This window comes from Mya arenaria, chromosome 14, assembly GCF_026914265.1.
Source record: "Mya arenaria isolate MELC-2E11 chromosome 14, ASM2691426v1".
Lineage (NCBI taxonomy): Eukaryota > Metazoa > Mollusca > Bivalvia > Myida > Myidae > Mya > Mya arenaria.
Window position 1 is genome coordinate 22,651,733 of NC_069135.1, and position 27,872 is coordinate 22,679,604.

Below are 27,872 nucleotides of genomic sequence, written 5' to 3' on the forward strand. Positions count from 1 at the left end.
ACTGGAAGTAAGCCCTGGAAATACCAACCTTATTTTCAGCATCCCAAGGGTAGCAATTATCACCATGGTGACCAGGATCACAAATGCATGATGGGAAGGTCTGTGGGTGACAGTTGCCATGGCCACCACACATGTCCTGACAAGATGGTCCAATGTAAACATCAGTCAAGCCAAAATTCGTAATGGCTTCGTCGTCGTTAACAGGGCGCTGTTGCCATCTGAAACGTGTTGCTCTGCAAGAAAACAAGTACATTTAATAGAAAATGTGAGAACTAAGAGTGTTATTTTAAGCCTTGCAGTTTCACGATCGACCCATCTTTCTAAATAAGTTCATTTTAACAGCAAACTAAGATGAACAATCATTTTAAGGTTTTATCTATATAGTTACAATAGTGAACTGCACACTACCCTTTTAAGGAGGTAAACCGATACTGTTTTCTAATTTTACTTGCTGATAGATATATGTACATGTCATTGCATAGTAATGCTTTAAAGAGTGAAAATCAATAAGTCTTTACAATATAAAATGATCTTCCAAGTCCATACTTTGACTGTGTCATTCCTTCAAGTGGAATAATCACTCGCTGCCACCTTCCCATAGGATCACCATAATAAACGCTAGCCATGGATGGTCCAACAAGACAGTCTGGGTCATTTGACAAACATTGTGGGGTAACATAGGCCCAGGTCATCCCGTAATCTGTAGAATATTGCAAATGTACAGGTGCCACCGATGCATTCCATGGCCTCATGCAACCAATGTTATACCAGAATTGTAACATGTGACCTTCATGTATGTTCAAATCTTGCGTTGTTATTGTTGCACTCTCGTCGTCGACGATCTCTCCAGATGCTACTTCAGATCTTTCACAATACACTCCTGTTTTAATGTTATCAAAAGTCTTCCATTCAGCTGCATCGATTCCATAAGTGAAGTCGCTCATCATCATATCAGGGTTTACATTTCGACCTCCGATTCTTAAATTGTCTATAAGCCAATCATCTTCATTTTGGCCACTGTTTTTGAACTGGGCAAAATTTATTGCCGTTCCATTTCTTTTCGCATCATCTGGTAGCATTATTGTCACAAACCTTAAAAAGCAACATAAATAATGTAATACAATGAAACTACAACGACAATGAATACTTGGGAACAAGGTATAAACATTACATACAGAAACACCACAGGGGGGCCAAGCACTCATCAAACTAAACAGACTGATAAATAATTAGTCATAAATAAAGACCATATTAATGTATTTTTGTTTCAAATCCAACAGGGAAAGAAATGCCCTCAAAAATAAATAATAAATGAAGTTTAATTACTAATACAATAAGATAGATTTCAAATAATACAATGAAAACTACAGAGACAAGCTCATATGAAGATAATCAAGTATAAACCATCTTTAGAGGCAAAAGATTATCAGAATAAGAGACACAAATGCACAACCAATGCATCAAAATAGCTTAATTTATTAAAAATGGAGTTATCCAACTTTGGAAGTCCCCACAATATGAACATAAAACTACTGAACTAAAGCAAAAATACAAAATAACACAATGATAAACAGCACAAAATTGCATATTTATGAACTTAAATGTTTTCGTTCAATACCGAACAGGTACAAACGGCAGTTTTTATGCATAGAACACTTCAAATATTTTAATAATTTTCGTCCAACTGATATAATGCATTGGCATCATGGTGATGAAATACTTATAACAATTACCATATTATTTGAATTCTACAGTACACATATATTACAAGTTAAACATACGATGGTGAGCGGTAGTTCAAGTAATGCAAATTCCCAAACGTTGTCCAATCAACAGCATTAGTGGAGTACCCAATCAAAACACTCTCATCAATATTATCCGGCGGTGTGCCACACCCATACATAAAGTTAAACTGCACATACTCAGCATTTGAAAGATCAAAGAATCGAGAAATGAGTCCTCTGGAGCAGTTCTGAAATGTTTCAAATATATAAAGTAAGACTAAATAATTTGGAACTCATGGCTCGTAACTAATAAAGAAAATCAATTGTATGAATGAATAAAATTATTTTAATGTACCAACAGATAACCTAAGAACAATCAAAACCCGTACACCACAGGTAAATCTACAAATCGTCTGGTTCCATACATTTGGCATATAAAAAGTCAAGTCTGACCTACCCCTGTAAAATGCAAAGCCGATCCAGATGCTATAGGTTTACATGGTTTAGTTCTCTTTCCCCCAACAACTTTGTACCAGTTATAGGATTCTCCAGTGAACATATCATAAGAATAGACAGGCAAATCAATCGTGGAAGCACTGCAGTCAAAACCTCCCCATCCCGGGTCACATCTGAAATAAAATAAAAATATTAAAAATACTGGTGAAAGCACAAGGGACAACCCAAGTAATAAAATTGAACAGGAGCACCAGAGAGCAACTGCAAACACTCTTCTGTTCTTTTCCTGTGGAAAAAGGGGCATAACAACAGTTATAAAGACAGGTGTATGGGCCTTGTTATGCAAGTGCGTATTATACCTGGCAGCATGTGTAATAACTTTCATTTAAATATCTTTAACGATCTAAGGAGTTATGGCAAATGTTAAAGTGCACAATAACACTATGACAATACCTCGATTTCTTCTTGTAATAGATCTATATAATATAAATTTAACTTTTTTACAACAATTTGCCCTTTTTAATTTTATTTTTGAGAGCAAAATAATATCACAAAAAGAAGGATTATCAACAAAAAATATTTTACTTACACACAACCCTGTTCAGTGCATTTTCCATGACCATTACAGGAATCTGGACAATCTGTCCCTATGTACAAGCTAGCGATGGCCCGTGTCCTTCCTGTTGAAACCTTCGGGCTGAACAAATTGAAACCTAGTTGACCGTGACCTTTAATGGGAAAATAAAGATGTTTATTGCTTTGTTCATGCTTTTGGGCGTAATATGGAGTTTTATCAGTGAAATAACAGCAGTGGAAACTACCATTTGAAATTTTCACTGCATGCAATGAGTAAAATATCATCTACTTATTCGCCACTTATGAACATTTGTTTCAAATGACACTTGTGCAAAAAATATCATCCTACACTGAATTGAACAAATATCCTTTATTTATTCAATCAATTGAAAGAAATATGTTTCATTGTTTAAAGCTCAAAGGCCATAAGAAGTCAAATATCATTAATTTGTTTGAATGACAAAGATACATGATGCAGTTTATGAGCTGAATAATAACAATAAAAATATTTTAGAAAACATTCTAATACATATATTATAATTAAGTTGGAACAATAGGGAAACCCAAATTCTAATATTCTTTATAATGTCTAGATTAAAAGCAACTTCAAATAATGACCACACATTTACAAAAACATGGAAAAATCATCTTGAAAACGCAATTGAATTATCTATCTTGCCATTTATGGAAAAGCAATGGAATGCTGCATTTGCCTTGCATGAAAAGGCAATGTAATGTTGTATCTTACCTTGTATGGGAAGGCATTGGAATGTTGTAATGTGCTTTATGTTTAAAGGCAATGTAATGCTGTACCTTACCTTGTATGGAACGGCAGCGGAACATTGTATCTATTCCATCCACTTGTCATATCTGAGAGAAACTCGCTATCTCTAGGGAATGTGTACTTCTCGCAGTTGAGGTGGGAAGGCAAACATGACCTCGTCACAGGCTGCCAGGTCACACCCTTGTCATGGGAATACAATAGCTGTACCTCTAAAAATGAAACCATGTTAGTGTTTTTATGAATTACCGACATTCATCATCATTTAATCACTATATCGATGTCCAAAATGACATGGAAGGATAAAACATGCACCTCAAAATGCAAAAAGGGATTTATAACATTTATTCAACTCTGTGATAGTCAATTTATCATGTATGAGGTCAGACAGGATTATAGACTTGAAACATGCCATCAGAGGAAACTGTTTGTTGAGGGAGATCAAGTTTTGTAATCCTCAAAGAAATGCACACAAATGTTTTAAGTAGTATTTTTTAATCGAAAGTAGTCCAACAACTTCGTGTATGGTGTAGTTATTTCTTTTCTAGTTCTTAGGGTACACTAAAAATATCTCAATGATTTTAAAGCAATATAACACACAAAAATGTGAATTTTAGAACACTGGTGAACATTGCTTGCAATTGAAAGGGTTTTGTGTGCAGAAAGAGTAAAACCGAAATTAATATACAAAATGCTACATTAACTACTTACTAAAAACTGTTTTACATTTTGAAGACTTAACACATACACGCCAGGTTTGGCATAGTTTAAGCTACACAAACAACTGTACAACAGACGTTTTACACTTACTGAAGCAGTGCTTTGTGTCAGTACAGCCAAGGGAGATGTCAAACTGTAGTACAGATCCCGCTTCCACTACCACATCAGCTGTCACTGCAAACCTGTGCTGCTCCTCTCCTTAAACATGGGACATATCTCAACAATGTTTACAACAAGAGCTACGGGCTTACATATACATGTGCTAATGTATCTACACAGAGCAACATAGACAACAAGTTTTCATATGCAAAGACAATCACAATACCTTGACGTTTTTATCAGTGTTTATTGTATAATGTTTCTTATTTCATAGATATTGTTGTGTTAAAACAGTACTTCTATCATTAAGGGGACTTCACCAGTTTTAAAACATAGATATTGTTGTGTTAAAACAGTACTTCTATCATTAAGGGGACTTCACCAGTTTTTAATTTTGCGTTCATTTAAATGTTTCATTAACACATTTTTTTATAAAGACTAAATCCGATTTTAACCGCTTTTCATGAGTTACCAGCATTTTGTTATTTTAGTTGTTATTTCCTTGTCACAATCTCAACCACTCCTCCCCGCCTCACCATCAGCCCTAAAATCTTACCAGTAAAGTGGAGGGCATTAAACAGTGACCCACATACGGGCTCTATAACTGCTCCTGGGGTCAGGGTCCAGGTAGAGTCTCTAGGAGCACCAGGGTCGTCTGCCAACATCTCGACACCGTCATAGTCACCACCAATGTAAACCTGATTGATGAAAGAGTATAGACAGGTTTTATCGATGAGTTTTCAATGATTTGTTGACAAATATTCAGACATTTTAAAATTCAAATTCCCTTTGGATAATACTTACAGAATTATAATTCCAAAAGTTGAATGAAAACAACAACTATTGAAATAGGTGAATGGGATTTTTATAGCATTGCTGTCAATCTGCCAAAATTATTTCTAAAAGCCACAGAAAGAGTACTGTGGTTAAGATTTGTATATTCTTGCAGTCACATTATAATGATCCTGAGAAGACAATGATCCTGCCATGACAATTCTTAACAAGGCTGAAGGCTAATGAATTGCAAGAAATGGGAATTATTATATGCTTTTTGGTGATTTACAGTGTTTTATCAGTTAAATAAAAATGATATATGTACAGTGAAATAAAATTATGTTAATTTTCACTACCAGCTCTCACTTAAAAATCAAATGTCAGAGTGCAGAGGGCTGGGATAAAATTTCAACAACATCATTTCCGAAAGGACGGTACGTTCACTTACAATTTTCGCGCTTTTCTGAAAAATCGTTTTTAGCAGAAGAAAAAAAAATATTGGTTTAGTTTAAACATATTTATTTTACAATGATTTTGAAACAAGTTATTACAACATTATATTAATCACTCTCGTTGGCACGATATTACGCAAGAGTGTGGTCTTGTGTTGTGGGGGAAACCGGAGAACCCGGAGAAAACCCACTTGCCCGGCTTGGTGACCACATACCACAAACCACAAAAAAATCACATGCGCCCAAGCCAGGAATAGAACCCGGGTCGCCTAGGTGAGATGCGAGTGCGCTAACCACTGCGCTAACCAGACAACCGATTAAATATTGGTTTAAGTGCAAGATTGCAAAACATTTCTCCTCACGAACACCAAAAGTTAATATATCACTCATTGCTAAGCCACTCTTGAAATATAGCTTTTGGTGCTCAAAGACTCAGTGATATATATACTAATCTTACACTGAAACAAACAATTATTCTCTATTGAATACCTCATCAATTGCCCAGGGCTCCATAAATGTTCCATTTTTTGATGGCTGCCACCAGCGAATCTGAGAAGCGCTGGACCTTGCGTTTTTAGGCAAATTTAGTATCACATAAGACGGCTTGTTACTATGCTCGTTGAAATCAAACTGCTCAATGGTGTGCCAGTTGATTCCTCCGTTTGTGGTGAATTGTGCGTAAACTGGGGGCGTAGCTGGGTCAGGAGGAGTGGAGTCACAGCCAAGGCGAATATAGAACTGGACTGTCCTGTTTGGGTGAAACAATATATGCCATGGTTTATTTATCTAAAATGAATGTTGGATGTACACACTGAGAGTGGCCATATCACACAGGCCAGAGAAACAGCCAAGAGAGAGGTAAAACTGGACTGTCTTTTTTGTTGGGGTGAAAATACAAATGTATAACAGTTAATCAAAACCATAAATTCTCCATTAATTAGAAATCAAATGAACATTGAAATATATTAAGTTTATATAGAAAGAATTATCTTTAATATCAAAATGAATTAAAATCCTTTGAATATTTGGTGATACAAGTATAACAAAATAAACACCAATATTGAGCAATTAAACCTACAACCAAGTGGTGAAATATTTAAATATGCAAATTTTTTAAAGGTTTAAGGTAAGGCCCAAACAACATTGACCGAAAGGCACAAACATACAAACACCACAAACGGACCACATGCCCACCAAAATATGTCAATTATAAACTACCAGACCCAGTACTCCGTACAACAAACAACAATTCTGTATGACTGCGAAAAAAAATCCAGTTGCTGCTTCAAATGCCTACAATGTCATACGTCTTGTAGGCAGTAGATAGAGTACATTAACCTATACTAAGTCACTCTGATGTTGCACCACAGTCTGGTCTTGTATCAGTGTACATGGAGAAAACCTCTCCCTTGTTGACCAAAAAGAAACTCACATACATGTATGCCCAGGCAAGGAATTGAACCCAGGGCGCCTTGTACTATTGTACTATAACCACTGTGCTAACTCGACAACAACGAGTGTTCTTAAATGTATATGCATCATGCTGAAAGTAAGGTTAATGTTAGACCTAATGTTATTATCATAAAGTAACTCCTTTAATCAACAGATTTGCACAACCCACATAACCAGTTTTGATAACTGAACCTACGTTGCCTTGGAGAGGTCCAGTTTTATTGTCTGTAGTACACGTTCACCGGAATTTTGGAAAACCAGTCCATATCCATCCAGCAAAAGGCCACAAGCCTTAGAAACCAGTCCACCACTCCAGATATCCCACTTCTTTTCATCTAAGAGTTTGCTGGCTGGAAAAAACCAAGGCAATAGATTATTGATGGCTTTAAGTTCAGAGCTATAAAGTAAACCTTTTTTAAATTCTGGCTTAGTATCAAAATGGTCTTATTTTCATGTTTAAATCTAAATACTAATAGTTCAAATAATACCTAATCATATAAATGACCTTCTGTTTCTAGGCACAATTTTCTATTTGAAAATTCTACCAAATCATCATCATCATCATCATGGCTGTCATCCTCCTTCTCCTCGTCATCATCATCATCATCATCATCATTATCATCATCATCATCTGCAGCAGCAGCAGCACTACCACCCCCACCATCATGATCATCATCATTACAGCATCATGATCATGATTATGATCAGCATCATCACCAGCACCACCATCATAATCAGCATCATCAATCTCTGTGAACATCATGTTGCATGCACACACATAGTTCAGAATGAATTAGATACATCATTTCTTGTTCTGAAGTATATTACTTTAATTTCAATATTATAATGTATACCTACAGCTACTGAAGGAATCCAGCAAGGGCAACACCTCTGGTAGATCGTCAAGGCCATTAGCCAATGGGAAGCCTTCTTTCATGTAGATGGGTAGGGACTGGTTAGACAAGCAGGTGTCACCAAGGAAACCATGGTCACATGTGCACATCATGGTGCTGCCACATTTACCTGGAACATCATTCATTTCAGATTGATTTAAAAAGAAAGATCAGTAAAAAAAGCTGAAATCATTGGAAGAAGCAGAAGTTTAAACCATGGTGAGAAGCAAGTCGGCTAACTGTACAACAACTGTTTGATAACAAGATCCTCACCATGTCCGAGGCAGTGCTGCATACAGGCCATTCCGATGAAAACATTGTCAATGGCCCACTCTGGTCCGTAATCATCTTCTGGTATAACACCCTGGTACCAGCGAAATCTCAACGTTCTGTTTTTGAAAAAAATATTTCAATAATTTTCTATGATAAAAAGTATACAATTCCATACAAAAACAATGATAATGGTCTTCCGCAGACCAAAGTCATATTCATACAAAAAATTACCTTTCTTATTTTTAAATAAGAATAGTTCCAAAATCCCATTATAAATATTTCCCAATTTAATTCAAGAGCATTAAAAGTCGCCTGTTAGTAGCATTAAAGGTCCCTTTGACGCCTAAATCACTCGGGACCTCTAATAACCAATGTGCATACCAAGTTAAAAGTCACTTCAACGAACCATTAAAAAGTTTGATTGCCAACAAAACTGTGATGCCGCTCAGACGAACAAAAAGATTTGAGGCAGGACAAAGTAATTTCTATTTGTTTGACATGTTTCGTAGGTTTCACAAAAATGCACTACAGCATCTACCAGATATTAACAATTTAAAGATTATTATTTCTTTCCAATAGAACTGTACAAAACTTTTCACAAACCCACAAACATAGAGATCATCAAGAGGGATAACAACTCTTCGCCAATATTTCGAAGTTCCTCCGTAATGAAGGCTCGTCTGCATCACACTGTCATGACAATGAGCTGTAGAGACATCTGCACAATTAGGTACAACAAGTTTCCATGTTTTGCCTCCATCTGGAGAGTATTCCAGCTTCACTGGGTACTTGTGGGTACTTTCTGAGGAGCACCCAACATTTATCTGAAAGGCAAATAACAATCAGAAGGAAGGCAAAAATGTTCTGAAAAGCAGTCCGAGGAGCAGTCAAAATTAACAAATGTCTGAAAGGCGAAAAATGTTATGAGGAGCAGTCAAATTTAACCAATTCCTGAATGGCAAATTAATGTTCTAAGTAGTCAACATTAACAATTACATTCTGAGGAGGACTTAATGTTCACAAGTGTCTGAAAGGCAAAACATGAGGAACAGTCAAATTTAACAATTATGTTCTGAGTAGTAGTCAGCATTTTACAATAATGTTCTGAGGGGCAGTCAAGATAAACAATTATCTGAAAGGCACTAATGTTATGAGGTTATGCTATCATTTATCTTAAAGGAAATTACTGTTTATATGAAAGACGAATTTTGTTCTGAGGATTAATCTGATTAGCAAACTTTGCTTTGACCTGAAAGAAGATTTTTAATCACCTGCTTGTAACATTAGCCACCTGTAAAAGTCTGTTTAGACTTTAATCATGTAAATATATTTGAAACTTCTTTGTTTCCACAGAGATCATATGGTTTAAAGTACTGAATAATTTTATATTTTACAAAACATCACGGCAGGCACGGCCAATAATCCAAGTCTACTGACACTTTCCTAATACTTAGTTTATTGATTATAACAACAGATTTTTATATAATGTCTTTGAATGTGACAAACCAGCATATAAAAGAATTCCCGAAAGTTGATTATTTTAATAAATTCAGTATTTATTTTTTTATTCTTTTAATAATTACAGATAAAATTTCAATGTTAGTCTTACATCAAACTGCAGCACTGACATTGGTCCAACATTGAGATCACGGGTAACTACTGAGTGCTCTCCCTTGTCAGAGCCCTGACGGAAAACCAGGCTGTCTCCCCTGCACCGACTGTGTCTGACCTAAAATAGCAATGATTTTCAAAATAACTGATCGTTCTAATGGCTATGAAGATAAATAATTAATAGGCTTGATGTATATTGATTTTTGTTGCCTATTTACATAAAAAAGTTGTTGTCAGTTTTTTTGCAGTTATTACTCATTGCAAAATCATTACTGAATTTAGTGTAAGTAAAATTATTGGGATTGAAACATTTCAATCTGTTTCAAAGCATATATATATATATATATATATATATATATATATATATATATATATATTATATATATATATATAGACACTTATTTCATCATTTCTGTTTTAATCCATTTCAAAGCATTATTGTGTTTTTTTCTATGTCCTATGGCCAAATTATGCCCGAGTTGTGTTGGGTTGAAATTCTTTGCATTTAACATATTTTTTTGTCTGCAGAAACTTGTGTTTACACTAAAGGTAGCATTGACAATTATTGAATGAACATCTCCTTGATGACTAAAACGTCCTCTTTACCCAAAACAAGAGCTATACCATTGACAGCCATGGATAAAGGTTATTGAATATATGATTAATTGTGAATAAGAATATGTTTTATGCGTTTTAAACTGGTTTGTTTTAATATTAATATGTATTGTAATAGTATGTTATTTGATTTGTTAATTGCAGATTGCAGAATGTCTGTATATACAGACCTGCGACAGCATGTATTATAACAGACAATACAGATTATAAAGTGAAATGAGAGTTGTGTTTATTACATATCAATGCAAGTTCCATAGCTAAGATACACACCTAGACATATTAAACAGTAATAACAGATCTTCTACCCTATTCTACAATCTACATAAGTAGAAGCCAGACATACACATGGCTTGGGTATTTGATTTTACACAAACACTTATAACTCCATGAATATCAACATACCTGACATTTTGTTCACAGTAGCCTGCCACCTCCCCATCATTGACAAACAGCCAGGAATCGGCAGGTACGCCAGACTCAAATCATCAGCCAGAGAAGAAGGATTCATGACCATTCCACCAATAAACAGGTTGTCTACAGCCCATGTTGACAACATTTTGCCTACAAACCAGCATGTGAATATGTTAAACATAAACATGGGTGTCTGCTAGGCTTTGGTCCTCACACCTTTAAACAAGTTAAAATATAGCTACATTGTTAGCTACTGGGGCCATATTCACAAACATCTAGAGGCTAATTAGTTTGAAACTCTGACTCAGAAAGGAACATCTTTAGTCTGTTGTAAAACTCCTATTACAAAAAGTGTTGCTGTATCTGTAACAAAAATATGTTCTACAATCAGGCACACTTCTCTTGTCAAAATAAGTAACATTATTTGATAATTTTGAAACATTTAAGAATTAAGTTTTCTGAGCCCCAGTATGAATTTCAGACACAAGACATCAGTGAATACAAACTCTGTCCTTGTTCCTGTCATCTCCATTGCATGACTGCTGGCAGTTGTCTCTCTTACTTATATTTGTGAAAATAACCTTAATGCATATTGTACAAATTCTAATAGTCATCTGACATGATATGTCCCACAGATAAGGGGACATCAAAAGCATTATGGCACCATGGTAGTATTTATCTCTCTTTACCTGCATTGTAAGGTTGCCAGAATCTCAGCCGTGTAGAGTTATGTCTTGCATCCATGGGCAGCTCAAGACTGAAAAATCTGCAATACAAAATCATTCGTTTAAGAATAATGTTGTTTGGACATACTACTGTTAGTTTGTATTTATTTTATTTATTAAGCTAAATTGTGACAACAGCTTTAGAGAAAGAAGCACTCTAGAGTCAGTTTCCTTGGAAAAACAGCAGGTATGCTTTCAGAGACACATACTTGGATATTTTCAGCCAATCTATAGGCAATACTTAACAGTTGTATAAACCATCATCAATGACACCAAGGCTTTAAGATAACTCAACAAGATAACTGGGCCATTTGCTTTGAAAAGAGACAGCTTAAATGGCAACAGACCACAACCCAGAAATTAGTATAACTATGCCAAAACATTTCTATGAACAGATATATTCTAGCAATCAGAACAGGATTTTAAATGTCTTACCTTGGTTTTAAATCATTCCTATAATGCATCTCTTTGATGAGCTTCCATGTGATTCCACCATTGGTAGAATACTGGAGCAGCACGCTCTCTTTACGAGGCCAATCCATCTTTTTCCCATTACATCCAAACAGAAAGTAGAATTCAATTGTGTTCAGCATGGTTGTGTCAAGGTCACGAGTGACAGCCATTCTGAGTTGATCCTGAAAGAATCAGAACAAATGATGATTTGTATAACTTGCTGGTATCATAACTCAACAATCTTACACAGTAAATATTTACCTATTTCTGCTGGCAACCTGTGCTCCAAGTTTCATTTTAATATCTTGAACCTTTTTTTAGTTATGGCCATGGTTGCACTACACCCAAACTGCAAGGACTGTATTGTTTTTGCCTTCATTACAGGATTTTCCCCACTCGCTTGTCTATGGCGACACTTGAGAAGTTAACACATCATTTATTTTTAAAATCAGTCACACTGTTTTACATGTGAATCCTGTAAAAATAAATTCCACTGGAACTCGTTTGAGTTTGCTTGGTGGTAGCCAAACCAGACAGTGAATTCTTCCATGTACATTTACCCCAACAGCATTAATCTGCACTCTCCCATAACATAATACCTAAGAAAGCGATTACTACATTCCTGTAATAAATCATTGTAAAATCCTAAAATAAAAATAGTTTAAGCTAAACTTCTTTCTTTCTGTACTTACATCACTAAAGGTGAGAGCATTTCCACTGACAAGAGTGCCACACATTTTGGTGGTGTCCCCACCATGTATCTCAATCCAGTTATCATTTTGGGGCTTGTCCCGGTTAAAATCATCCCGAAGCATCATGGGAAGGGGGCGCGATGGAACACAGAACTCCCCATCGTATCCATCATCACAACTGTAACATATTTTTATTTAAAGATGTTATGTCACTCTATGACTGTGTAAATATGCGCAAGATAACCTAATATTTGACTTAATTTCACATTTTTAGTATTGAAAGTAAATGTTGATAAAAAGTTTCTAAGAAGCCTATTTTCTATCATACCAGGGACTCTAAATATTGGACTGTATTATGACCACCAACTTAAGTGACAGAAAGTTTTGCAGCAAATCTAATTTGAACTGGTTTATAGGTCGTGATAACATGCACTAAAACATCTCCCTTGGGAAGTAAATTCAAATTAACATAACATTTGAGTTGAGCCAAACAAAAATGGACAATTATTTTACTTACACACAAGTTCCATTTTTACAATACCCATGGCCAGAACAGAGCCATGGACACCCATTCCCTAGATACACGTTGTCAAGGGCCCAAACATTGCCACTAGGGCTTTGGCTGTGTTGTTGCCATCTAAATCTAGTAGCTGGAGATCTGAAAAGTAGTAAAAATACTAAATATATACTTAGATCTTAGAATTATTTACAGAACATTTCTAGGTTTACAATAGCGACAGTCAATAGATTGCTCCTAGGGAGTTTACTGTGTTCTTGCCATCTAATTCTTGTAGCTTCAAGTTTAGTGTAGGGAGTATTTATCCCCATGGCAAACCATTCATCCCAAAGGTCATTTATCCCCTAGTACATTAATCACTAAGACTAGATAAAATCCCATTTCCAATTATTTTAAAGAATGCAACCAGGCAAATAGTCGTATTTTCTTATATTCATACACAATATGGGCACTTCAAGTTTTTGAGTCCACTTTTAATGTCACACCCTATCATATAGTTTCGGGACTAGTTTCTCCTCATTACTACATAAAACAAGAGGCCCAAAAGGGCCTATGCTCCACTGGCATGGCTCTTGTGGTCATTTTCAATCCAGAGCATGTACGTTTGAGTAATAGGCAACAAATATATAGTTCACTTTTAGTGTTTGGATTAGCTGAAAATGCTGCACGTTCTACATCTGAGGACAGGAAGTGTTGTAAGCATATTAGTTGCATGAACTATTTTAATATGTGCCAAGTAAAGGTAATCTGAGGGTAAAAAATATTTGCTTTCAAAACTGTACTCATCTTCAAAATTTCATTTCTGTAGCTTAAAAAATAAAAAAGTCGGTAAAAGGTCAAAGTCAAGGACATCCGAGGACAACATTAAGTCAAAAGGGGTGGGGCCAGCTTTTGCCCAAGGGGCATTATTTCAAATGTTTTCAATTGCATCATATGGTGCTCCACAACAAATATCAAAGGTATATTTCTTAAATAAGTCTCTAGGAAAATAGTGACACCCAGGGCAGTGCCAGTTTTGACCCAAGGGGCATAATTTGAACAACCATGGTAGTGACCACTAAATAAAGCCTTGTTCAAAATAGCAAGGATTTGCATAGTGGTTCAGACAAAAAGTTTTTAACATTTCCCAATTTAAGGGGGGGGGGGAGTCCGTCCCTTACAAAGAAAAGAGAACTCTTGCCTGGGCCTCCACCAACGTCGCCAAGGTCGTTTGTATGTGCCGCACTGGTCCCTTTTGGGACAATCTCCGTGGGGGGGGGCAGTAATGACCCAGGGGCATGATTTGAACAAACCTTCACAAGCAATTGTGACTTTACATGTAAACTTCGCTTATGTAGACTTGGCTAAAAAGCATTTTTTATACTTTCAAGATCTGGCTGGTTTTCAAAAGGAACCGAGTTCTAATGGATATCTAAATACTGTACCAGTTTCATCGAGATACAATCAAAACTAAAGACTGTACCATGTTCACAAGCTAGTGTTTACAGATGAACTGATTTTTTAATACTTTCAAGGCCCATAATCTAGGCATGCATGGTCGGATCTGGCTGGTTTTCGGAAGGAACCAAGCTCTAATGGATATCTAGATACTGTACAAGTTTCATCGAGATACAATGAAGACTGTATCGTGTTCACAAGCAATTGTTTACAGACGCACGAACGCACGGATGCACATACTACGTACACATTATCATCGCATAAGCTCTTCTGGCCTTTGGCCAATAGCTAAAAACAAGCAAGTGCTCTTTTGTGTAAACTAAGCCAATCGTCGAAGGCTGGTTATTTGATAATTGCTCCAGTAATAGTAATATTAATGTAAATATGACCACTGTCCATTGGTTGCATTGCCAATACATATTTCCAACATAAACAAAAGTTAATAAAGTCACAAAAGTTATTTCATTACAATATAAACAAAATAAATATTGCAAGAGTACCTACACAGCACCCTGGGGTAAATACAGTGAAATCCTGGTCCAGTTTCTGTGCTGGTCTGACATGTAGTCACTCTCGAATGGTATCCATTGCATTCAAAATTGGGGGTGCACATTCCGATACGACCGTGTCCCAATCCTTACCCATGTTGGTGGAATATTCTAGCATCACTCCGTACACTGTGTTGTAAAGTGAGTCACAGCCCATGGCTATGTCAAATTGCAGGAACGTTGATGGCGTACTTGGTAGTCCCACGTTTCTGCAAACCTCTTTTCTGAAAAATCAAAACAAGTTGTGTAAAAATTTCAGTTTTTATAGTATCCTTTTTGGTGGATTATGGAGATTAACATAAGTGATCAACGATTATCGAGTACAATCGATAAATCGTCACTGACAATGCTATATCGGCGACAATTGATAGTGCTTGGCCAAAATCAATGTCGATAATGTTACTTCCGGTAACTACGTATGTTTTGTTATGCTGTAAGGGTAGCGTAAATGTCAATTTCTCTTTCCGGTAAATTCTCGTTGAGTTCATTTTAACAAGGGAGGTCACTGTCTACCACAAAATTGGTGAATGTTAACACTTTTGCTTTAAATATTACAAACTCTCTCAAATTACAAGTTGTTTTTAATGGTCTATATACTTCATTAAACCTCAATAATCTGTTTCTGTGGTGTAGTGGGTCTGGTATTATCTGCAAATACAGGGGATCCTGGGTCAATGCATTCTGTGTTTGAAACCTTTTTGGTATCGTTTGTTATTTACAAATCTTTTTTTTTGTGAAAGTTTTATAAATTAAACTAAGACATTTTAATAAATCTTCAATATTACAGGTTATTTTTTTCTTACGAAAAATATTTTCTATTGTTTATATCATTAAATACAAATGATTTCAACATAATAATGCATTCAATTAAAAAAAAATCTGCATCAACCCATATAGATCCCCTGCACTGAGATCAAGGCCAAACAGTTCCTCACAATGTTTTACCTCCATTTCTGCTGAACTCCAGGGCATTTCCTTTGGAGTTACATGTAATCCTCGGTACAGCGCTTTCTGTCTGGAACCATGTGAACATGTCTGGCATCATGCCAGCAAAATCGTCCTGGAAACCATCCAAGTTGGTCTCATTGACGCCGATAGTAACACTGTCAAGACCCCATTCTGCCTTTGTCATACCTGGAAGTTTAAGGTATGAACATACAAAATCAAGGGTTCAAAATGAGTTTTTTTTCTAAATTTTATTAACTATTAATGGTATATCGGTAAAGAATTAAAAGCTCAAAATGTAACTGTCGTCTAGTTCACTATTGTTTTAGGCCTTGCTATATACCTTTCTGTCATTTAAAAACAAGATTTAAAATGACAAACATTGACAAGAATATGTTGTTCACTGTAAAAAAGGTATCACACTACCAAATAAAAATAATATGTCGGGATCAATCTACCTCCATAACCCAATGGTTGCCACCATCTGAAAATGGTTCTGTCGGATTTTGCTTCATGGGGAAGTTGAATGACTATCCTCTCCTTTGACCCATTGTACAACTTGGGCTCAACCACTTTAAGAAGACTCCATGTCATCTCATTATCAGTGGAATAGTCCAAAATGATTCCCTCATTGGGGGAGGAAGGTTGGGTACAGCGATGGGTCAGTTCATTACTCCCAATTTTGAGGACAAACTCCAACATTCTGAAAAGAAATTTATATTTTGCAAAAAAAAGCTAAGAATATTATGAGTTAAGTTTATATCAAATTCTTTAAGCTCGATTGTCAAGGAAGCCAATAACTTATATTATCAAGTTTGAATCTGTTTCCTGGGTAGAAACCAGGAAACAGATGTCCATTTTTGAGAGGCCAAGAGGAAAATCCCTTGTCAAGGATTGAACCAATAACCTTTTTGGTGAGAGGCGGTCACCTTTACCACTTGACAACCTCAACCACCTGGACTACACTAATATACTATAGATGAAAATTTAAGACATTTGCATAAAAGAGAAATACATATTCCATTACAGAGCAAATTAAATTCACTTTAGCATACAATTCAGCAATTTAAAAAACTTACAAAACAAAATATTCTTTAACTTTAGATTCAGATTAATGTAAAGCATTTTCCTTATTCTAGAGTTGTAATTACATAATATAGTGAAAATAGCTGAAAAAAGAACAACTTTACTTTAAGTTAAAAATTGAAGATAAAAATGAAGCTGTGATATTCAATACCAGCTCTGACTCAGGCTTTAACTAATTTTAAAATGTTTAAATACTTGGTGAGGACAAAAATTAAACCCCTTTTTCAATACCTCAGGTATGTTGTATTCAAAGGCACAGTAACAGCCTCACGTGATCCTTCCCCATCCAAAAACAAGGCATTCCCGGCATCAACCGTTCCGCACCCAATACCAAGATGGCCGCCCAGAATCCTTCTCCAGAAATCAGCTGGGCGATGAAGCTGTTCAAATCTATCCACCATGCCGTATGGCGTTGGGTCATCTGATTGGCAGTCGGGGTCTGTATTTATAAAGAAGCACTTCAGCAAATGCAAAAGCTCATATATCTTTCATGGTCAATTAATGGGTGTATTTAAAGACTTAATGAATTAGAAACAGCCGTTGACCTTACTTCACATCATAAACTTGGTCATAGTTAGCATGGGTAGCAAGTTTCATACTTATATTTTTAACGGATGGTAATGAGTATTTAGTACTAGAGGAGTAGTTCTCTACTTGAGTACTTGGAAAAAAAAACAAAAACAAAAAACAGAAAGGGTGTTGTTTAACCATTCCAGTAAGATCTACATATAGCGATCTTATGAAACAAGCAGACAAAATAACCTTACCATCAAAGCGTCCATAGCAATCACAGGCGCCATTTTTGCATGCCCCATTTCTATGGCAACTGTGATCACATGGTGGACCAATGTAAACATCATCAAGGGCAAAGTAGTTGTACGGATAACCACCTGGTTGCCACCATCGGAGAATCAAAGGACTAGGGGGGAAAGTATAGATTATTAATATCATTAGATTTCATGTATATTTAACAGATTCTGATATCAGCTTTTCACTATCAGATTAAACTTAATTTGTTTCCCCAAAGTAACAGATACATGTATTAAATAAGAATTGATGAATTATTGAAAGCTCATGTATGTATCCCTTTTCGTATTAAAAAAGTACATGTAGAAAGCTATACACTTGTTGAAAGCTCTTATACAAAGCTCTTTTGGCTGGCCAACATTTTTATGTGACATTTAGCCTTAATGATAAAAGTTGTTGAAAACTGGTGTCTGCAAAATTTCTGCAGTGAAAGTATGTTCTAGCCAGGCACAATAAATTTAGTCAAACCAATTAAACATAACACACTGTTTAGCGATGCAATATCACAACAAGATCGCAAATAATGAAAGATCATTTGGAGTAGCTAATAAGATTCTTCCTCAGTAAAGTATCCTTTCTATCCTGATTGCGAAATACCCCAAGGACAAGCCTTGAATATCAAATTAAACACTTTTGCAAGTTTCAGTATAACAGGGATCATGACACATACGCTCCCTGTTACATGTTGAGGACCATCAATAAACGAAATCCTTTTAATAGTTATATATATGATAGCCTTAACCCAACGGAAAGCTGAATGAAATTAGCCCACTGTTTTGCAATCTTCACTATAACTGGGATCATGACAAGCCTCCAATAACCTGATGAGGGCCAGCAATAAACATTTTAGCCTTCTTAGATATCCCTCTGCCATAAAAGTCAAAACCCGAAGAAAAGCCTAAGAAGATAAACCCACTATTTTGCAAGCTCCTCTGTTACAGGGATGATAACAAGCTCCCAGTGACCATGAGGACCAGCATAATAGATGCTCCCTTCTGAATGGTTGCCATGGCAAGACATTTCTGGATAGCAGGGTTGTCGAACCAATTTGAATCCATTTCCCCCTCGAGGCCAGTACTGAAGCATAACTGGATGGTCCCATCGAAACTGGTTGGTACAGCCGACATTTATCTGAAAGGCAAAACAAAATTTTAATCTATGGTTTAACGTTATATATTTCATAAATTTATCTAACTTGTACCCAATGCATTGTGTCATATCAATTTTAGCATGCCAAGTCCTGATAGTTTGTGTCAATGAATTTATCTTACCATATAACATTACTACCTGCAATTCTTTTGATATTGATACTGCTAAGTTGCTGTACCTGGAGGTACCAGTGTACTACCATACACTATCAAGATATTCATAAATGATGTATCTGAAATAAATATTTATCTCTGAGGTTCAGTGTTATAAAATATGACTTGGATATGCTGAACTTTGTTCATTTCAATCAGTTCATACATCAACAAGAGTGATGTGGAGTGAATGTCAATACTTGTCTGTTATTTTAATACCAAACAAGAGCGCTAACTGTCACAAAAACACCCCTCCTAATTTTAGGGCATTAAGTTTGGTGATAATTGATTAAAATTAAAAGACATTGTAGATACAGTTTTGTCATAACACTAGAGCGACTAATATGGCCTGGCTCGTTATTGCACCTGACCGAGATATTCTGTCCATAAACATAGTTTCCAAACTTGGTAATCAGTGATCTGACAGGACCGATTTTAGGTAATTTCCATTATTACATGGTGTTAACTCTCAAGTGACTTGTATGGCTGGTTTTCAAACTTGTCCAAGAAATTACGCTTGCACACATTATTAAACTTGTCCAGGATATACCCATATACATTCTGACCAAATTTGGTGGTGATTGGACAAAGGCTTCTTTAGTTATAGATCAGACAAGATCAATAATTATTAAAGGGTAATTACTCTCAAATGACCTGTGCTGGTAATGAAACTTATCTGAGATATTATGTCCATACACATTCTGACCAAATTTGTTGTGATTGGACAACTGTTCCTCAGATCAGTTATTGATCGGACATCATACTGGATATCGTCGTCCCGTACGCCACAAGTAAAATGTCAAAAAGTCTCATTATATGAACAAGCATTTAAAAGAGGTATAATTCTACAACTATTAAATCTAAAGTCATGAGGCTTGCTTTACATGTAAGAATTGTCTTTGGCAACAATTGTACTGAGTTTTATTCGAATATCTTCAGTTTCTGAGTTAGGACAAGATTGAATTTTGCACATCAACAACAACAACAACAAAAATAACAGAGATACTGACAACGGTACAAAGACAGATATAAAGATGAGCTTTATCTAAAGAACAAATAAAATATTCATTTTGTACCAACTGAAAACAAGTGCATTGCAGGTTGATGCCATCTAATGCCCGTTTGCTTCATTTCCCCAAAGGCATATTGTCATTGGTATTATGTGTACTAAATATTTTGAAAACTATCTGAAAGTAATTCACACGCTGACTTCAAGACTATGACATTAACTAGACTTTTTTTTAAATATGGACCATATAAAAATTCAGACCTTAAACTGAATGACGTCCTCAACTTTTAGATTGAGATCTTTCGTAACGACCCTCTTGTCAGACTCCTGGTTGGCCAATACGAGAACAGGGTTTCTGGAGTTGCAGTACTTTCCGATCACCCCTCCTGTAGCCGTCTGCCACACACCAGAATCAACAGGTTCCACTGAGCCCTGTAAGTATGACAAAGAAAAATTAGTTTTTGCTGATTCTAAGCCTTCTATGTTTAAATCTCCCAGCACCAGGCCATGATCACACACCCAGGACAAGCATAGACTAAGACAGGCTGCATATAGATAAACAGAAGGCAGCATACATTTACAGAGGCAGAAACCATACAGACTACATATGTATATACAATTTTTAAACTGTGCTATCATGCTCCTGTAAAACTGCTGACATGGCTGGTAATACTAAAAAAAAAATTCAGTGACAGATAATTTAGGATAATTTATTGTAGGTTATCTATAACTCATCAGGTGATGACTATGTTATCTAATTGGTTTGTTCATCATATGACTAGTACATGTAGTTACGAGTTATATATTAGAACACAGAAATATAATTTACCATGTACGATCATATTTTAGGTTTATCATGTCTGACTAAAAATGGCTTCCAATTTCAGTTCCTCTGTTCATCTGACTTCTGATTTGATTCATGACTTTGCATGCTCTCCATGTAAAGATGATGGATTAAATAATGAGGCACATTTCTTCTGTGATGAGTGCAAGAAATATTACTGCAACAACTGTGTACAGTTACACAACAAACTGTTCAGGACACATTCAGTGCTTGGAAGACAAGATGTGAGCAAGTGGGTGGGGTATGCAGGACTGAGCCCCATAGAGATATGTGACAAACATGGTGACAAGAAGCTTGAGCTGCTCTGCGAGGATCATGACAAGCTTTGTTGCCCCATTTGTGTCTCCCTTACACACAGGTAAGTTTAAACCAATCAGTAGTGGGGTATGAATGACTGTTCCCCATTGAGATGTGACAAACATGGTGACAAGAAGCTTGAACTTCTCTGTGAGGGCCAGTATGTGCTTTGTTGTTATATTTGTGTCTGTCTTACTCACAAATTAAACTGTTTTATAATATATTTAATAATTCTACATTAAAAACTGTCATAGACTCAGTTTATAGATTTGTTAGCATTTCATCAGAATAAACAAATATCACAATATGATCATTCAGAACTTGTATTACTTGCTAGATCTTGATAAAGTAAAGTGTTTGTTTGTGTTAGTGTCACCCCTCTCAGTTGAGGGCCAGCCCGTCGGTGTGAGAAATATATGCAGAACGTTTTACATTTAACACAAAACATAGTCAATCTAAGGTTGAACTCCATTCCCCTCTGAAAATAAACAAGAGATGTTTGTCAAAAATTATGCCCTCCACTGAGCGCCATGTTGTCAGGATTATATGGACAATTGAATGAAATATGCATTGACCGAAATGACAGCTGAATTGTCACTGGCATTGGATGCCATTGAGGCAGTTTTAAGATTATGATCATTCAAAGTGTGAGGATAGAGTGTGTTATGACCATAACCTTTAACATCAAAATCCATAGGAGTCATCAGCTGGTCACCAAAATCTAAATTTCGATTTTGGGGCCATGGGTGCAGGCATTGACAAGTTATCACACAGACAAGCTTTTTTCGTTCAAGGTCACTGTGACCTGACCTTTGACCCAATGTCTCCAAAAATCAATAAGGGCCATCTCCTGGTCAGGCCCAACTTCCATGTCAAGTTTGATTATCATAGGTTCAGGCATTGTTGAGATATCACTGGGAGAAGATTTGTTAACTTTTTTGAGTTAAAGGTTACTGTGACCTTGACCCAATGACCCCCCAAAGTCAAGAGGGGTCATCTACTCGTCAGGCCCAACCTTCATGTCAAGTTTGATGACCATAGGTCGAGTTTGCTTTCAAGATCAATGTGACCTTGACCTTTGACCCCTAAAATCAATAGGGGTCATCTACTGGTCAGGCCCAACCTCCAAGTCAAGGTTTAAGGCCATGGGTGCAGGCATTTTTGAGTTATCACTCAGACAACCTTTTATCATTCAAGGTCACTGTGACCTTGACCTTTGGCCCAATGACCCTTAAAATCAATAGGGGCCATCCACTGGTCAGGCCTAACCTCCAAGTCATGTTTGAGGGCCATGGGTGCAGGCATTGTCTAATTATCACTCAGACAACCTTTTACCATTCAAGGTCACTGTGACCTTGATGTTTGGCCCAATGACCCCCCAAAACAATAGGGGTCATCTACTGGTCAGGCACCTCCAAGTCAGGATTGAGGGCCATGGGTGCAGGCATTGTCAAGTTATCACATGGACAACCTTTTACCATTCAAGGTCACTGTGACCTTGGCCTTTGGCCCCTTAAATAAATAGGGGCCATCTACTGGTCAGGCCTAACCTCTAAGTCATGTTTGAGGGCCATGGGTGCAGGCATAGTCTAATTATCTCTCAGACAACCTTTTACCATTCAAGGTCACTGTGACCTCGACCTTTGGCCCGTTGACCCCAAAAACAATAGGGGTCACCTACTGGTCAGGCCCAACCTCCAAGTCAAGTTTGAGGGCCATGGGTGCAGATATTGTCGAGTTATCACACGGACAACCTTTTACAATTCAAGGTCACTGTGACCTTGACCTTTGGCCCGATGACCCCCAAAAATAATAGTGGTCATCTACTGGTAAGGCCCAACCTCCAAGTCAAGTTTGAGGGCCATGGGTGCATGCATTGTTGAGTTTTGACTGGGACATCCTTTAACCATTCAAGGTCACTCTGACCTTGACCTTTGGCCCAATGACCCCTAAAAACAATAGGGGTCATCTACTGGTCAGGCCCAACCTCCAAGTCAAGTATGAGGGCCATGGGTGCATGCATTGTCGAGTTATCACTCGGACAAGCTTGAAATTATTTTTCCATTAAAGGTCACTGTGACCTTGACCTTTGAACCGTTGAGCCCTTAAATCAATAGGGGTCATCTACTGGTCGGGCCCAACCTTCATGTCAAGTTTGATGACCATACGTCCAGGAATTGTTGAGTTATCACTCGGACAAGCTTTGGTCCACCGACGGACCGACCTACCAACCTACCGACCGACATGTGCAAAGCAATATACCCCTCTTCTTCGAAGGGGGGCATAAAAATAAGAGACCATACTCACAAATTACTTCCATTTACTACTCATTGGCACTACAAAAAAAGACGCATTGAAGCATTTTCAACGCAAAACAAAGTATTGTGGCTCCAATGATTGCCCACTGTGTTGGTTAAAATTAAAAAAATGAAATAAGTACGAAAGTAATATAGTAATTAATAACATAACATAACATAACATAACATAACATAACATAATTTTATTAAGAATTAAGCATATACAGCTTATCATCATTTACATGTTAATAGATCACAAATGTACACATACACAAAGAATGGCACACAATACTATTACCAAAACATGCATTTCATCTCATATAATTACACGAGAGAAGGAAATGATACAATATTCTATTGCACAATATTAATAATAGTATCTCTTAATTTAGAGGCTTTAATAATATATACAGCTATTTTATGCAGGAGCTGTTTACTCTTTACATTTAGTAGTTTAACAAATTTGAACATGCTAGGCCTGTTTGTATAATACGGAGGGATATAGTCTCTCCTTAAGTCACTATATACATCACATACAATCATAAAATGATATTCATCTTCAATATCGTTCCTGTTACATAGTTCACATTTTCTATCTTGTCTTGGTATTCGTGTGTATCTGCCCCTTTCAATATTTAGCTTATGTGAGCTCAATCTCATTTTTGAAATAGCTTGTCTGTGCTTAAAGTTGTCTAACACTGCTAAATAATCACTTATTTCAAAGACAGTCTTTATTTCACGATATAACGATAATCCGCTTGAAGTGTTCACTGTTTCCCTCCATTGGGTAGTATAAATGTCTTTAAGCCTTAATCTAAATTGAGCAATAAAGCATTTAACATTTATTACCGAGTCCCTAAATAACCACACATCATTAAAACCAGTTTGCCGAAGCATTTCTTTAATATTTGAAAGCCAATTACTTTCGTTATTATCACATTTTCGTAACATATTAACATATATAGCATACAAAATACAATTGTTATCATTGCATCTTATAAGCTTAAACCAATTAATACTGCTTTTAACTTTCAGAATGTGCCAGAGCATCAAACACATTCCAGACCTGGCTAAAGGACTAAAGACACAAATAGACTTCAAGAAACTGCCTGCTGATGTTGATACTATCACTACCAGACTTCAAGGAATCACCAAGAAAAGAACACACAACAAACAGTCTCTGAAATATTCTGGAAAGAAAATACTTGCCGAAATACAATCACTGAGGAAGAATGTGATTGACAAGTTTGATGATATAGAGAAAAAGACAAAAGACATCTTAGAAAACCAGCTCCATGAGGCAGATGATTTCCTTCAGGACGACATTGACAAATGCACAAAGCTCACAGACAAACTCAAAACTTACCTAAACACCATCCAATCCCAGCAAGATGACAACATCTCCTACATAGCATACAAGAAATGCAAGGACAAGATGAGTGATGCAGAGAGCCTGCTACAAGAACTTTCAATCAAGCCTGACACAACCCTCACATTCCAGGCTGATCCCAGGATTGAACAGTTCCTTTCAAGGTTTTAGGCAAAATCATAACATTCTCAAGCAAAGACCTGCTTAATGAATGTGACATATCGCATGTGTTTAAGATAAAAGCCAGATCACAATACACTGTTAAAATGCCAAGTGATAAAAACACCTGTTACATAAATGATATGTGTAAGCTGCCTGGAGGAGAGATCCTCATCACAGACAGCAGAAACAACAACTTGAAGCTACTGAACTCCCAGTATCAGGGGATAGCCACATATGACCTCCCTGCTAATCTTTACTATCTATGTCACATTGCAGGATATGAGGCAGCTGTAACTCTCAATGACAAAAGTGTCCATTACATCACAGTGGCAGGTAGTACACTGACTGTTTCAAGGAAGATGACATTTCCACATGATTGTATAGGTATTTCTCACCACAATGGTAACCTCTATGTAGGATCCTGGACAGCAATTTACCAGTACACAATGTCAGGTCAGCTGGTGAAAAAGATATACGAAGACAAAAGTGCCAGGGTCACAGTGAACAGATTCACAGTGAGCAGTGATGAAACCAAAATCTACATTCCTGCTTCAGCTCATCACAAGCTGATCACCATTGACACAAGTGGGAACATTCTGTCAACTCTTCAGGACCCGGACTTTAAATGCCCATATTCAGTTTTTGTTAGTGGTAGAGGACATGTGTTTGTCTGTTCTAATACTTCCAAGAAAGTGACCCAGGTGGACAAGGACGGCAAACACAAACTTACCACAGTGGCCACAGAGAAAAATGGACTCAGCAGTACATTGTCAGTATGTTTCGACAGTCAAACAAGCAATTTAATTGTTGGAGGAAATCAAAATGAACTTTCAGTGTTTGCGCTAGAATAACTTTCCAGAAATTATGAGAAAAAAGAATCCCCTATGTAGTAAAAGATGTTAACACAATTTCTAGAAGGGATTAAAAGAAAAATGCATTACATCATGCACACCATCAATGAAACATGAAATGTATTTATTTAAGTTTTTAATTTTATTTTTTCTGCAAATCAAATTTATTTCGATTAAGGTTTGTTAATATATTTTTATAAATAAGGATATTGACATTGTGACAATGAAAATAATTTTACTTACTTAAATTTCACAATAACCCGTCACTAGGTGAAAGAGAATTCAACATTAAATGAAATCTGACTATCAAACAATTTTATGATCTATGTTCATTTTCAAATCTTCCGTGTGTATGTTTGATATATGTGTAAAACTTTTAACTTCAATGTATATAGCTCTGTATCAAGGGTTTGGACAGCTTCCTGATACCCATGGGCCTTGTAGGTTTTGGCTGGAATTCGTGAACAATTTTAGTGCCCCGTACCCAATAACAAATAGAAATGAACTACACATTACAGCCAAAAAAAAATGTTTTTTTTTAATTGATGTCATATTATCAGATTACGTGAACAAAGACAGTATTTCATCTTTTCTTTTGACAAACGATAATTTTTTTAACAACATGGTTTCTTAGCTAAAAGACAGTACTTATTATTCTAATTTCATATTTATTATGCAGCTTGATATTCGGTTTTCATATAAAGAAACCTGCTGATAATCTGGTACCAAGGTCCAAAGTTTCTACCGTCCATTCCCTATCTGTATCATGTTGATAATTATCACAGTACTATTTCTTTACTAGTTTACCATAGTGTTGATGCAACTGTTAATGAAAGAAGTTTTTAAATCTTTGTTATTGTTCATCTATAAAACAAAGTTTTTTCTCTCAAAATGTTGTTTTCCATTCCACAGAACATATACAAAGAATATTACAGAGACAGATCCAGGAATTGAAGTTACAGGGGGAATAACTTAGGGGCACAATCTTTAAAATGCATTCCTCCCTTGATACCGAAATTGATATGGTTTTAAATGTTGGCAAGTGGTTTGGGGGTACTACCTGAAGACAATTTGGTCCATTTGCGAAGTATTTTATTACTTTTGTTCTCTGACATTGACACAATATAAAATTTTATATGATTGCAGGAAATGCATATGATTAGGTTCTCCCCCCCCCCCCCCTTAATGCTTATGATGAGGTTACTAACTGAAAGACACATCATATCATTTATATAATAACATATAAAATATACATGTATATATAATAATTATCAAAAACAACATAACCAGAAACTGTTGCTGTTGTTGTTATTTCACACTATACACTTACATTGAAACAAACAATTATTCTCTATTTATGGCCAAGGGATACGTTTGTACATCATGATGCAGACAGGACTACAACATTTAGGCTATCACAATATCTCTTTAACTTAGAGCTGTCAAAGGAGTGATGAATACTCCCGAATGCTGCCTGGATACAGGAATGGCAAAGAATTTATTTGAGAAGAGGCCATAACTCTGGGGATATGGTAAACTGTATTTGCACTTATCATGCTTAAAGGAAGTGTGTTGTAAAATTAAAATCCATTGAGTAATTAAGAAGCTATGGTTCTTGTACACAACACTTGTTCCTCTCATTGTGCTTTACCATTGTATGATGTTTAATTAAATTCCATCAAATAGTTTTCAAGT

General features: G+C 36.3%; 1 protein-coding gene and 1 pseudogene across 1 annotated transcript; both read right to left on the bottom strand.

Annotated features, from left to right (window-relative positions):
* Positions 1–48: 48 nt before the first annotated feature.
* Positions 49–9,916, bottom strand: LOC128216608 (reelin-like). The gene is made up of 14 exons (XM_052923228.1): positions 9,810–9,916; positions 8,804–9,024; positions 8,201–8,316; positions 7,893–8,057; positions 7,231–7,384; positions 6,072–6,330; positions 4,913–5,054; positions 4,348–4,455; positions 3,575–3,749; positions 2,770–2,908; positions 2,182–2,353; positions 1,782–1,972; positions 547–1,092; positions 49–233 (listed from the first exon to the last, which is right to left on the bottom strand). Exons 1-10 carry the CDS (start codon positions 9,828–9,830, stop codon positions 2,839–2,841), a joined length of 1,431 nt encoding a protein of 476 aa, XP_052779188.1. The 5' UTR covers positions 9,831–9,916; the 3' UTR covers positions 49–233; positions 547–1,092; positions 1,782–1,972; positions 2,182–2,353; positions 2,770–2,838.
* LOC128215922 (reelin-like) overlaps positions 9,857–27,872 on the bottom strand; it is a 71,888-nt pseudogene continuing 53,872 nt past the window's right edge.

Bases quoted from the DNA above. Each gene is read 5' to 3' on its own strand.
- LOC128216608 (XM_052923228.1), bottom strand. From the start codon at position 9,830: ATGTCAGTGCTGCAGTTTGAT. The intron at 8,058-8,200 runs GTGAGGATCTTG...ATGATGTTCCAG, and splicing joins GCAGCACTGCCTCGGACATG to GTAAATGTGGCAGCACCATG. The intron at 6,331-7,230 runs GTAGGTTCAGTT...TCACCCAAACAG, and splicing joins CTGGACCTCTCCAAGGCAAC to GACAGTCCAGTTCTATATTC.